General features: G+C 35.3%; 1 protein-coding gene across 4 annotated transcripts in view; it reads left to right on the top strand.

The window, feature by feature from the left end:
• The window catches only part of AKAP6 (A-kinase anchoring protein 6), a 233,361-nt gene that overhangs the window by 172,927 nt on the left and 46,220 nt on the right, over nt 1-14,214 (top strand). For all 4 annotated transcript variants that reach the window (XM_065635372.1, XM_065635371.1, XM_065635373.1 and 1 more), the window contains 2 exons: nt 6,779-6,925; nt 10,351-10,575. In XM_065635372.1, coding sequence (XP_065491444.1) covers nt 6,779-6,925; nt 10,351-10,575 — 372 coding nt within the window. The remainder of the gene's footprint in view (nt 1-6,778; nt 6,926-10,350; nt 10,576-14,214) is intronic.

Below are 14,214 nucleotides of genomic sequence, written 5' to 3'. Positions count from 1 at the left end.
GACTGCTGTCTGTATTTTAGCATTTTGTGAAACTAATGGTGCAACACCATTTCCCATTTAATTGATGAAGTTAAAATGCTTGGCTGCTAATGAGTGTATTAGCAAACAATATACCCTTAACAAGCTTAAGCAGCTCAGGATTTTAAAAAGCAGCTTACTGTCCTCCTCATTTTTATAAGACAAAATGTACTGACTTCTACAAATTGCTTGATCGACTGATGAAGTACTATAATTATAGTTGTATTGCGGTTTTGACAAAGCCACAATAACAGATTGTAGTTCAGTCCCCACTCCAGGCACACAACTCTTTGCATTACAAAACCCAGTTTTACTGGTCTAATTCTTACTGAGAACAAAAGGCACCTGGAGATGTTAACTATATACTAAAAGAAAACTTGGAATCTAGGAAATAATAATATTGAAGCATGACTTTTCTTCTCACAGTTAGTTCATTGGGAATGGTATCTAATGAAGAGTTGTCTAAAGACTTGCTTGTTTGGAACTAATTAAAGACAGATATCCTAAATAGAAAAAGGATCATGGGAATTACATTAGGTGTCTGGAGACTTGTTATTCTTTTGGTACTCTGAGTAGGTTGTGGAAGTTGTTAGAGACTCAAAAAATAAGGCAAGCTAATAAAAAGTTCTATTTTTCTGGTTATTGGCCAACTATTGTATTTTTGTTTGCAATAAGATTTGTGCCAACAGGCTAGGGGCTTGAATAAAACATTTAAACATTTGTGCATTAACACATTATGGTGAAAAGAGAGTCTTGTGCTTTCACTCAGTGCATTTCAGCCTTCAATTAATGTGAAAGCACTACAATGCCTATGCAACTTCTCTTGCCTAGTGGTGCACCATTTATCATTGCAGTTTTACATTGACCTTGACACCCACTTCATTAGAATAAAGATTGTCTACCATTTAGGTTACATTGTTCCTCTGCACAGAGACCCCATGCAAATTTCTGTTCAGATAGAAGAGCTGTGAGCCTGTCAGAGGTCATCTGCATTAAATGATTGCAGCTATTTTCCAACTGCTTCTTTTCATTCTACTCAATTCAGGCTAGGAGGATCAATCAAGCCCTCTGCCTGAAACAGTGGGACTGCTGGGAATATAACTGTTTTTGGTAGTAGTGGATATGCCCTAAACAGTATTAAATATTTAATATAAATTCATTAAAGGGCATACAACGTCTTCAAAAAGATATTACATTTATAGTAAAATTTAAAGGGTTGGGATCACCTTCCTTAAAAAAAGGCAGAACAATGGGTACCAACTGCATATTTTTTAACGTAGGCAAAATTTAGTTCATGAAGTTACTTAATATTTCTTTCAATGTGTTTATTTCTCTAGCTGCCACAGAAAGGAATACCTAGCAGAAGTGTAATCCACATTTGCTAGTTTCTGAAACAAGAAAGCAAGGTGTTTGCAGGGGTTTAAGGCAAAGCGCTAAGATTTGTTTTGTTTTACAGGCATACACCCATATGCACATGCACTCTCACACAAATACATATTGTACTAGTGTGCTTATTTGTAGGGGAAAAAGGCAAATGGAAATAAGTTAGCACTCTCCTTCTTGAGTTTTCTGAGTGATATAATTGGAATTAAATTATTAATGGGAGATACTTAAAAAAGATTGTTTTATGATCTTCTATTAGAGAATTTGCAATTCATTTTAATATTTGTAGTTTCATTTATATTAAAGATAATGCAATCTATGTCCAATTAACAATACATAGCCAATGTAATATGATTTCCAGATCATGCAAATGGAATAAACTAGAAGAGGAAAAACTGATTCTTAACCTCAGATGTAATTTGCTGTGTGAGTTCTGGCAATTTTAAATGACATTGCACTTTTTAATTTTTCCAAAGGCTCAGCAGCAAATTTATCCCAATCAAAAAAGCCTATTATTAATTTACAAGGACAATTGTAGGAGTCTTTATAATTTCCCTGTGCAATTATTTGCCATAAATTGCTAATAGTGAAATACATGAAGTTTGCAAGAAACAGCAACTGCTATTTATCTAGACAGATCACTCAGCCCAGATCTTGAATGTTGTCCAGAGGTTCTAGTGCTGTTGACAGTGTAAGAAATATAACCAGGCTTCTGGATGGTTTCTAAAATGTTTCACACTGATAGTACCAAAAAGGTAGAAGCATTAAGAGCTATTGTGAAGGGTAGGCTGGCCTCTAGCAGATTCCTTCACTTTGCTTGTATACAGCTGAGCTTTGGACCCTGGACTTTGGAATAAAAAGACTCTTTGTTCATCACTGAATGGCATTAGGCATGGGCTTCCTAAGGGGCCACCATGAAGCCTAGCATGAAGAGTGCAAACATTATCCAGAAAGCAAAGTGAGTGTGTGAAGAGATGATGGACAAATATTGCTACATGTGCGTTGCTATACATATATATATATATATTATGTATTTGGTGAATTTGCTTGCAGAGTATTCTTTACTTTATGTATGTAGTATATTTTGCAAATGCGTGCCAACGATAACTCTGAATGCGCATACAGACACTGAACACGTGTGTGTCTATGTATTTGTGTCTGCAGCAGTTGAAACACTCCAAAAGGCAAGTTTTTAAAATTTAAAGATCCAGTCCAGGTAAAACAATAATCACGGGTCACTCAGTCCTGATCTCAGTTGTGTGTCACAGAGTGCCATTTGGCTGAAGATACTTTATTAGTACGTGAATGATGGAATGCAGAACATCTACAAATAGCACACCCGTATTCCAATAATGGAGAAAGTTCACTGGCTTAATTCTTCTGTACTTCGTAGCCATAGATCCACTGTGTGTTCAGTATGTCTAGTCTCTTTTCACTATAACCAACAGAAGCACCATACGAAAGTCTTACAATGGATGTCTTAATCTCTCTGTGTGCTTTTAGAGCATTATTTTGAATTCCATCATGCAGGCTTTTTTTTTTTTTTTCCTTTTCTGAAGTTTTACTACAACAACAGAATTCCCAGGGAGCTTTAGGGGCAAGGTTCGCATAATATTGCCCTGAAGTTTTGCTCGAGGAGTGGAATCCGCACCCTAGTCCTGATCATCTTTTTGTGGTGTTTCTCTTTCTGAAAGATGCAGTGCGCAGTCTTACAGAGTTGTTAACTGTGTACAGATTTTTTTATTGTTTACCAGACAGTGCACATCTACGAACCTTTCATGATGATTTCTTTCTCTGACCTCTCAGTGACTAGGCATCTTGTTCCTTAACACTGAGGGAGGCTGAAAAATGCTTGAGTTGCTCAATGTGTGCCTTCTATACCAGTTTCAAAATGGCTTATTCTTCTGGTTTCCATGGTGACAATTAACACTGTTACAAGGCATTGTTCCAGTCTCCACTTGGGCAGAATTTTTGGGTGTGATTTTTCACAGAAAAAATGTTTCATATAATTTTTTAAAGAAAAAGAAAAAAAAGGACAAAAAAGAAAGGTGCAGTTTAGTATAAAGTGTCAAAAAATGTGTCTCAATCAAGCCTGCCTGGATTTCCTAGAATATTTTTATGAGAGGGAGTAAGGTTTTAACTTGCTTTGTTTTGGAATTCAACTTCTCATAATTTAAATATTTTTGCCAAAACTTATTCACAGACAAATGCTACTGCCTTTTTAAAAATTCCACTATTTTTCCTTTGAGAAATACAGATTGTATTGAGTAAGAAGGTATAAAAAGCCGAAATTCTTTAATTTAACAATGTTTTTGATTTCTTTTGAGTGGCTTCAGGAACACAAAACCAGCCATGCATACACACAGCTGATCATGCTGTAAATATTTTACAGTTTTTCCAGTATGTTGTTGTTTGGCATTTTTTCCCCCAGTTTTTTAATATGACAGGTGTTGTGGGAAATTAAGTATTACTCATTTACTTATTTTTGTGGCTGTTGCGAGAAACTTGTGACTTTAACTTTCTGAATCTCATTTTTGTCTATTAAACAGTAATCTATATCATAGCATCCACAGACTGTCACAATGGAGCAGCCTTTGCTCACTTAAAGCTGAGGAAAGAATGAATCTGAAGATTAAATTATCTCCTCACCACAGGATTAAGTAGTCCTACCAGACTAGGGTTGTGCAGCACTGATAGAGCTGGTAGCTAATTTTTCCATGCAACTGCTTAGAGCGTAGGTGTTTAATGGATTAAAAAATAGCATTAGCAATAGCATTTCATGCTATCAGTTCTCAAACTGTGCCTCCTGTACATTAAGCTCTTCCCTTAACTTAAAATACGGACTGCATGTTAAATATCCAGAAGTGAAACAATACTGACTCACAGTCACATACCAATACATCTAATAATGAACTGAATTCTTTCATCTTTTACAGTTACAGTATAATGCATTTTCTATCAATCAGCACTTTCAACATGCTTGTTTATACAGTAGGTTACACAGTGACAAAGACAAAGCACATACACAAAATCTAGCTTATTTATTTTTTTAATGTAATAATCTTTCATAACATCTGTCACACTATTTGGATTATGCTGCACTGAATTATTCTATCTATTCCAAAATTAAATGAAACATCTTCCGTTTCTGTGTTAACAAGAGCGTTGTAGTTATGAAAGACGCAAGATATTTTATGTGTCCACCGGTCCTGCATCGTCCAGGAGCATCCCCAGCCCCAGTCCGGGCAGCAGCAGCTGGCAGCCTGGGAGAGGGGACGGGAACGACCGAGCTGTGCCTGCATCAGTGTCACACAGCTAGAGGACTCCCTCAGTCTATTAATTCGCTTGACAAAAGAAAGGGAGTCGCACGAACTGGATTTCAGTGCCTAGCAAATTGGACTCTGGATTCCCCTTGATATTACATGTACTTATGGAAATAATTATGCAAATCCTTCTCAGCTATATCATCTTTAAATAGAAATCAGATTACATAAAGAAGATTGTAATCTCCTACAGTAATCATTCTAGCTGAAAAGGCAATAATACGGGACCAAGAGGCAAACTTGTTGAACATTTTAGTCCAATAAAGTGATGTTGCCTCTTGGCAGATCCAGTTCCCTCAGGCCAGACCTGGTTGATACCTACCCTTGTACTTTTCTAAAACCTTAGCTGCTGTACACCGAGTGTCAAAAGGCAAGTTCTTTATAAACAATTCCTTGTTTTTTACTATGCATATTCATGTAATTTTGGATACGCAGACACCTGATCAGTGTTCATTAATAATGAGAAATGGTTTAAATCACCTCATTTAAAACATTTGCTCCATGATCCACAAATGACTAATATTTGCTGAAGTTTACATAATACAAATGATGTGCATGTGTTGTGTAAATGAGAGATTAAAATATGAAACTAACAATATGCAAACATATGCATGGAAATGCTGAGGACCTGTTAGCTGAAACAGTGATTTCACACCTTTATTATTTTCTTTAAGCTGTCTCCAATTGTATTTTTGCTTTGTTTTCCTACAGAGCATGTTCTTGGATCTGGAAAAGGCACCCATGTTTTAAACATTCCTTATTCTAGTTTAATTTTTTTATACTTAGCCCAGTTAATAACATTTTCAGTATGAGCTGCTATAGCAATTTTCTTGGCTGAATTTAAAGCAAAAAAAGCTTAATGTTTGGATGCAATTTGCTAACAGCTATGCACAATTTATATATATCTTGTAAACACCTTTGCAAGAATATGTGCTGAACTCTCCTCTTTCAGTAAACGGTGCATTTTTGACCATATCAGAAGTTCTGTTTCTATGAGTGTTTTATACATAAGAGGGAGAAGGAATTAGCTTAACTGTATGTAGGGTGTGTATATGAATGAATGCCTGTGCGTTAAATTTTATTTTTTTATTTACTGTACCAGCTACTAAAACATAATTAATCACTAAAGTAACTATTATATTTAATACTTAATTGGAGTTTTTAGAGAATACAGGTTTTAAAGAGATTTATTTGCCAATTGGTCTGTAGATTAGAATACATTTTTTATAGAGTACTAATACAGTTAAAATATTTAGCAAGTTATATTAATGTAATTTGGAAAGAAGCTTCTGATTTTCTTCCTGTTTTCTCGGTCCTTTTTTTTTTTTAAAAAAAACCAAACAACCAAACAACAGTGCAGGACATAAAAGGTAGTTTCAGCTTGAAGAAACTATTGGTCTGTATGAGCATTGTGGCTGTTCTCATTTGTGTGCCATTTCACTGCTCCTGTTGGTTGTTGCAATAAAAATCAAGTTACTGGTATTGTGTGGTAAGGGAGTTATGTCTAATTGGTTTTTTGAGGTGAAACTCTCATGTTTTTATGTGTAATAGTGTTTCAGGCCCATATGTGAGACAGAATCCACAATGAGAGACAGAGAAGAAATAAACTCTACAGGAAAAACAATTAGGAAATGATTTAATTATTCCTTTTTTTTCTTTTTTTTTTTTTTTTCCAATGGAGAGCCTCAGTGTTACTTGCTGAAGCAGCGTATTTGAAAAATAAAATACTGTTGACTCGAATGAGACAAAGGCAGATCAAGCTTCAGATGAAGAAGCTGTTAGTGAATATTACCGCACAAGTGAATATTGTGAGCGATTGAATATTACTATATGTAATCAATTGCTAACTGCCTGCATAGATACGTCACCCAGAAGGCTACGTGCTTCGTACCTAAATCTCTTATACTACGTCATGAGAAGATTGTGTGCTTAAAAAAAGAATTAAAAATGGCATCGTAAGCATGATCATAACTAGGCACATAGAATTAAAGTTTCATTTTTTATAGAGAAAACTGTTCACAGTAGCTACTATTGTCTATTTCTTTTCATTCTAGAGATACAATGTAGAAATGTCAATCAGGCACCCGAAAAAGATGGAACTGCTTAGTAAAGTTGAAGCTCTGAAGAAAAGTGGTGTTTTACTACCAAATGATCTCCTTGAAAAAGTGGATTCAATTAATGAAAAATGGGAACTGCTTGTGGTATTTGCATTTTTATTACTGTTTGTGGGTTATGTGTACATTTTTGTGTGTTGAAGTACACTGTCTGTCTGATTTCTAATTTGAGGCACAAATATCTCTCTCTTTCAATTCACCATGTACATTTCAAACAAGCTACTCATGCTATTATAAAAACTCCATAGTATTTTCCTCTTCTGTTGATTTTTTTTTTATTCCATGCTTTTCTCCTGTCTGACTTTAATAATTTTGGTTCTTTAATACATAAAAAATGTAAGTAAAATATGCCATGTATTACGGGTATGCACCAAGTCAACTATAATGCAGTATATCTGATATACACTGACTGTCATGCTTGAGTGAATGTTAATAGAATTTATTCTGAAGGTACATGTTAGAGACATCTACTGTTTAACTATTTACTATACCCTTAAGATGAAAAGTGGGGTTGTCACTGCATATTTCAGGTCACACTGATGGCTCAAAAACAAATATGCAAATTCAGTACAAATCTGAATACCTGAAGCTCAGAATACAGCCAGGATATGTTTCATGCTGCTGTATTCAGCTCACTTTTGACAAAAGCCAAAAAAGTTTCATGTAATTCATTTCACGCTATGATGGGCTGGGTCTCAGCCAAAGAGTGAGATACAAGAATCTGGCAAAAAAAGCGATATAGTGATTCTGTTACCCAGAGACCAGTGATGGCACCGTGCAGGAGACACTATTGTCCTATTGTTGTAAAACAGCTGAGAGAGAGAGAGAGGTCAAACTATATATTTTTCCATCCACTTCTCTCCTTAATTGCCTTCACTTCAAATCAAGGGTAAGATAAATTTATAAATTACTTTAAATGATTAATTATAGATGTGTGATATTAGTAATACAGTTACATTGCATAATTTTGCATGCTATTATCTTAGTTTAAAAAGCATTTCTAATATATAACGAGTAAGCTATACATGCAGCCTGCCAACAGTATTTTAAAGACTGGCTTGTGTCACTTTAGCTTGTTTGGTAATGCAATAGCCATTTTAGAGAGGGTGGGGCTTTTTTAGTTCAGCACATTTGTTTCTAATCGCTTGATTCTCTAAATGTGCAAATTGTCAGAAAATGTTAAAAGTTGTCTCATGATTAGTGAGCTTATTACTTTTTAATTTTAATGTGTAGCATCGCCCCAAACATTTTAAAACTATTTGAACATCAATAATTTAGTTATAAAAATGAGACTTACTAAGCTATTATTTACATCTGATCATGACAACTTGTATTTCTAAAATAATTTCAATTTCAAGCCTTACATTTATGACTTTCAATGTATGTAATCAGGCTAATTCAGTGACACTGATTAGAGCTGGTAGAACATAAAACTATGAGATAAGTAAATGATCATAATTCTAAAAATCTAGGAAAACTCTGTCTCGAAAAAAATTTAAGCCCTACACTTCTCAGTATGTTAAAATCGAAATATACCTCTGGATCAAGTTTTGTCATTAATGGCGGCATTTACAGAAAAATAAAATATAACTATTACAGTTTTCCTGCTAAATGCAATTTCATGAATAATAAGCAGAGGTTGATAGAGTTTTGTTAAATTTAATAAAAACCTCTGCAGAAACCAACGGCACTAGGCATACTGTTTTAATTGGCATGATTACGTTGTAATTGGCATGAAAAAAATTAAAGACAAGGATTTAAACTTCTAACAATGGTAAAATAGAGGGATATGGTTTTTAATATTACTTTCATCTAAGGTGAACAGTGTGGAATGGAAATACATTAGAATGAAATGTCAGTGGTGCGTACAGTTTAATCTGTGAAATTTTGTCCCCTGTGCTGAATATTACTCTGTCTCAATTGCATATTAAACAACCCTATCAAGGCAGGCATTGGCATCTGCTGTGCTGACACAAATTGTGAATTAAATGAAATTGATGTCCTCTGTCGTATATTTATGAAGACGGACCATTCTCTGAAGTATTCTGTTTATGAAGAATTTATGATTGCAAACTGTTCCAGAACAAAAAAGTGGCAATAAATTCTTTTTTGTGACCCTACCCTCCAAGGGCATTGATTTCACCTCCTGCTGCTACTTTTGTTACAGCATAAAAACAATAGCTAACGCTGGATTCCACTGAGGGTCTTCAAATTATCAATATTTGCACCAAGAAAATAGAAGGGTGTTGCCAAGAAAGCATGTTTTTCAGTTGTGATCTCCTAAAGATGTAGTTTACAGAATGCCACACAGTGGATTAATGTCTGTTGGTCTAATTTTACTTATGTTTTAAAGCTTATTTTTGGAAGCTGATTTCATTGTCGTTAATTACATTCCAGTAACTTTCTAAAGCATATATTTTCAACAGACAGCCATACTGGGTCACCTAAAACTGTATCTTCGCGTTACGACAATTAACCACTGCTAATTATCAGTTTAAAAGGTTATTGGATGTGATTGTCAGTGTATATTCACTATTCTACAATCAGTAATACAGATCTACTGCTTATAATAAGTGTCAGCCTGACAGCCTCTTATAGGTCAGATAAAATACTGCTTGGCATAGGAGAGGCAGGCAACAGCGTGTCTCCCTTGTGATGTTAAAGGATTGCCTTTCAAAATACTGAAAATGAAGGTAACTTTCTATCCCTGGCCCCTCCAGAATATTCATTATGCTCACAGCGTCCACTATCAAAATGTTATTCAGTGGTTCTTTTATTAGAAATACTACTTTGAAAAGCTGTAGTAAATTAGTTTCATTAGCGATCAGAGATGAATGTTTATTCTGGGCCATTATTTTTAAAGTGGATGCTTAACATGGAGAACTTAAATCTAAATTTAGTTGCCTAAATAATTGACCTGATGTTCAGGAACAGTGAGGCTTTGCAATTTCTAGCTTGTTGGTGTCTGAATGAGTTCATCCACTTTTAAAAGTAAAACAGCTCTTCTGTGACCTAACTGCTGCTCTATACAATCTCAGGGCTACGAGTTTGGCAACTATCACCTGACAGTTCATACCTCCAAAAATATTTCAGTGTTTCCCCAAAAACTTAGATGGTACATTGGATAAGAGTTTGGTGAACTTAATGCTTGTTGTATTTTCTGTTGCTGACTAGAAACCAGTAACTCACATGGACAAATTCTGTAGAGTAACTACTTTTTAAAATTATGTACCATTTTGTCTCCTCTGTCCATAGCTGCTCTTAATAAACATTGATTTGCTTCTAGCAAAATCAGTGACCCAGAGAGAACAGCATAAGTGAGAAACAAGGATACAAAAAATGAAATTGATTGAAAGTAGGAAACAAAGAATGAAATTGATTGATATTAGTAGTAATTATTGAAACCCCCCCCCACATCTCTAGTCATCTAACAGATGCTTCTTGTTGCATATTAACCTGTATAAGTTTTGGTATAGAAGACTAATCTATGTTTTCTTTATCTGATGCATTAGAAAACCCTCGGAGAGAAGATCCAGGACACAATGGTAGGGCACAGTGGGTTAGGTCCACGTGACCTGCTCTCGCCTGAAAGCGGCAGCCTGGTAAGGCAGCTGGAGGTCAGGATCAAAGAGCTGAAAGGGTGGCTGAGAGATACAGAGCTTTTCATCTTCAATTCCTGTCTGAGACAAGAAAATGAAGGAACAATGAATGCTGAGAAACAACTGCAATATTTTAAGGTAATAAAAAAACAATCATAGTTTTCTTAGAGAGACTCCTCTTTACGGTAGGATAAAGTATTTATCTTACACATAACATAATGCAACGCGTGTACATATGTAATAATATATTCATATTTTCATCTTCGTTTATGTACTATGTGTTCATTCATGTTGATTTTATTGAATCTTTACAATAATATTTATTCCTTAGACTTTGTTCAAAAGAGAGCTTTAGAGGACTAATCACACCACAACTGGAAAAGCAATAGTATTCTTTCATTCTACTTCACTATAAAGCTGAGTTTTGTCACAAAAAGCTTCACTACATCAGTTAAATTAATTAATGTGTTGTGTGACTGTCAGTTTAATAGTCTATTTCTCTGCACATATGAGTCAAGAATAGTCTATTTGAGGTCACATTTACAGAGAGATAAATTTAGCATACATGAGAAAGCACTCAAGTTTGTGGTGATTGGATACGTGGAAAAAGACATATACACGATGAGATTTGCATTAATCTAGGCCACGTCTTAAGCCTAAACCTGAAGATTTATGAAAAGGAGGGAAAAGAATTGTGGTCACAATGCTATATTCAGATGGATGATACCCTTCTAAGGCCAGCATTCAGCTTTGCAACTAAGTTAATGGAGATTGTATGTTTTGTTCCATTCCCCAAAAGTAGTGGGACCATTTAGAAAAGAGGGCTATTAAGTTAGCAGGCAAACCTGGTAGAACCATGCGATTTTCTACTGTTCATAGCTATCACTTCTCAATAAATGTTCACCTGAATCATCACTACAGGTCACTTTACTCTGTGAGTGATCTTTGACCAAAGAATAAGAAAGGAATCGTAAATAATTGTTGAGCTATAGAGGTAAAGAGGTTTTTCTCTTCCACTAGTACATCAGGGTGTCTGGGGCAACACGACTCTTCAGGTGGTGGACAATTTATTAAATACTCACCACAAAGAGCATGTTGCAAACACTTCTAAATGTGCTTTTTTATACAAGAGTTCAAGAAAACAACAGCAGAAAAATTACTGCCTTCCCACTTGGTTATTCTTTAACTCTTCTTTTTCTGATCATGCTGTTTAGTGAGAAGGTTGTGTCAATGTAGATAAAGTTAGTAGGGTTTTTTCATTTCCTGAGCATGTCCAGTTGATTGCAATTTTAAGTTTTCTTCTGACATCTGCATAATTTTTTTTAATGATTTGTGGTCTTCTGCTAATAGGGAAGAAAATAATGCTGATTCTGTTTGTTCTATCAGCCAGCTTCAAAGCCAGTGATTATGAAGGACTGTTGATAAACCCGCAGAACTCTATAGCAGTAGATCCATGTTTTCCATAGCAAATATTGGATGCTATTTATTTCTGTGGCAAGTTACAGTGTTTATTTAAGTGCATAACCATGGATTTAAAAATCTGATTTCAGACAAACTTGTTTTTAAATATACATTTTTATATATGTGGCTAAGACTTTTATATATATGAATAGAAATACCATAGCAATGTTACTTACATATTTGGAATGTGCATAAATCTCTCAAATGAAATCTTCTAATACATATATGACACGGTATCATGCCAAGAGCTCTAGAGATGTTAAACAGGATAGTACCACCCATCATGAGGTAACCAGAGTATTTCATTACTCGGTTGATTATCTATTAATTACATAAATAACACATTAATTATTGTCAAAATGGTAGCCATTAGAGTATAAAAAATAATTACCTATCAAATATGGTGAGAGCACATCACTTTGTCATATATATTAAACCATCTTTGTCTCATTAAATCTGAAATCCACCATAAGTAAGTTTTCCATTCTTCACTGATCTCCTGGGGAAGTGTATAAAAGCGAAAATGGATATAATTAACAATACTGCAATGTATAATACATATATTTGAGAAAGAACATTCAGAACATTTTCAAAAACATTAGCTATGCCACTAGTAGGAAACCTGCTGGGGTTTAGTTTGACTTACTTTCCACTTAACTTAAGAGTTTAACCTTATTACTGCTTTCACTGTGGTAAGTGAATCATTGTTTCTTAATGGAAATTTATTGTGCTGCACCATCCCGATTATTCACATAGCCACTGTACATAGAGAAACACTTTTAATAAAATAAACTCAACAATGCCATTGATTTTCATTCCACAATGTTATGTTTTAAATTACACTTATGCTTCGGAAAAACAGTCATTTAATTTTTCAGGTGTTTTCCTTTGCAATGGGAGGATTAATTGAATGTATAGTTCACATGCAGTTGGGACCCAAAATGCCAACAATATGGTGGGAGAAGGGGTTGTTAAATTCAGTAGTAAGAAATTATTTTGACTTCTTTGTTTTCTTTTGTAAAAAAATAATGCCACATTAATTTGAGGGTTCTTTTTATTGAAGAATGCACTACTGTGTTACTTTTCTTTTGGGATATTGCTGTGCAGTAATAATTCTTAGCATCTGTATAGTACTATCCAGTCAAGAATCTGTGCATAGTGTACAAACATTAATAAACTAGAGCCCCACTAAACCTTTAAGGTAGGTATTATTATCCCCTTTCTAGAAATGAGGGAAATAAAATGCACAGAGATTAAGTGACCTTTCCAGGTTTTCACTGAAAATCAATGGCTGCATTAGAGTAGAACCCAGCTACAGTGACCCTAATGTTTGCTGCTAACCACAAGGCAGCCTTCCCTTCCCTTCCCTTCCCTTCCCTTCCCTTCCCTTCCCTTCCCTTCCCTTCCCTTCCCTTCCCTTCCCTTCCCTTCCCTTCCCTTCCCTTCCCTTCCCTTCCCTTCCCTTCCCTTCCTTTTCTCAGTATATTCCATTTTCATATGTGATGAAAACAGAGTGCTTCCTTGCAATTTACCACTTTCTTGTTCATATTCAAAGTTCAAGTCCTGCTGAGTATGTTCAGCTGATTTTTCCCCACTATTATTAACATATTTAGGTATTAGAATTACTAGAACATTGCTAAGGTCATTACCCAGCTTATGTAAGGTCCTGTATTTTTTGGTTTTATGGAAACTATGTGGTATAGTTAGGTCAGCCCAGTGATCTCTGTGCAACACAAGGTACAGCCGGTCTGCCAAGCCATTTTATTACTGATTCCACCAGCTTTCAGTGCTCCTGGCTGCCTCAAACATTTTCATGTTTAGTTACAAAGGAGAGGCACAAACATTGCTTCAGCCTATAGTGACACTTTCTGGCCATTCCACAGCAGAATTAAGTGAGCTTCCAAGTGTGACCTGGCCTGGGCTCCTATCGAGAAGGGGGAAATAGTGAACGCAAGTTGCCCAGCTGTAAAGGGGGAACCGTGGGTGTCTTGCTCCTGGTTTGTTTTCTTCTGTCGCAACATGAAAAACTCATGTATCTGGACTAAGAAAATCAAGAGAATGACTTAAAATTCATGAAATCTTCATAATTACAAATACATATTTATTTTCTTTATTCATAATTCTGTTTCTGTTCTGCCTTTTGAGTCCCTTGAGTTCATGTTCTCTAGCTTTCCCCTGAAATGATGAGGACCAGAACTAGAAACATGCTTTTCACATTAATACAAGATTCTCAGGTAAACACATGATTCTAGCAGCTGAAAGACCTAATGTCATGAGACTGATAATTGGAACAACTTATTTCCTAACCTAATGATG

Source organism: Caloenas nicobarica, chromosome 5, assembly GCF_036013445.1.
Source record: "Caloenas nicobarica isolate bCalNic1 chromosome 5, bCalNic1.hap1, whole genome shotgun sequence".
Classification (NCBI taxonomy): domain Eukaryota; kingdom Metazoa; phylum Chordata; class Aves; order Columbiformes; family Columbidae; genus Caloenas; species Caloenas nicobarica.
This window is presented reverse-complemented; position numbering and strand designations above follow the sequence as displayed.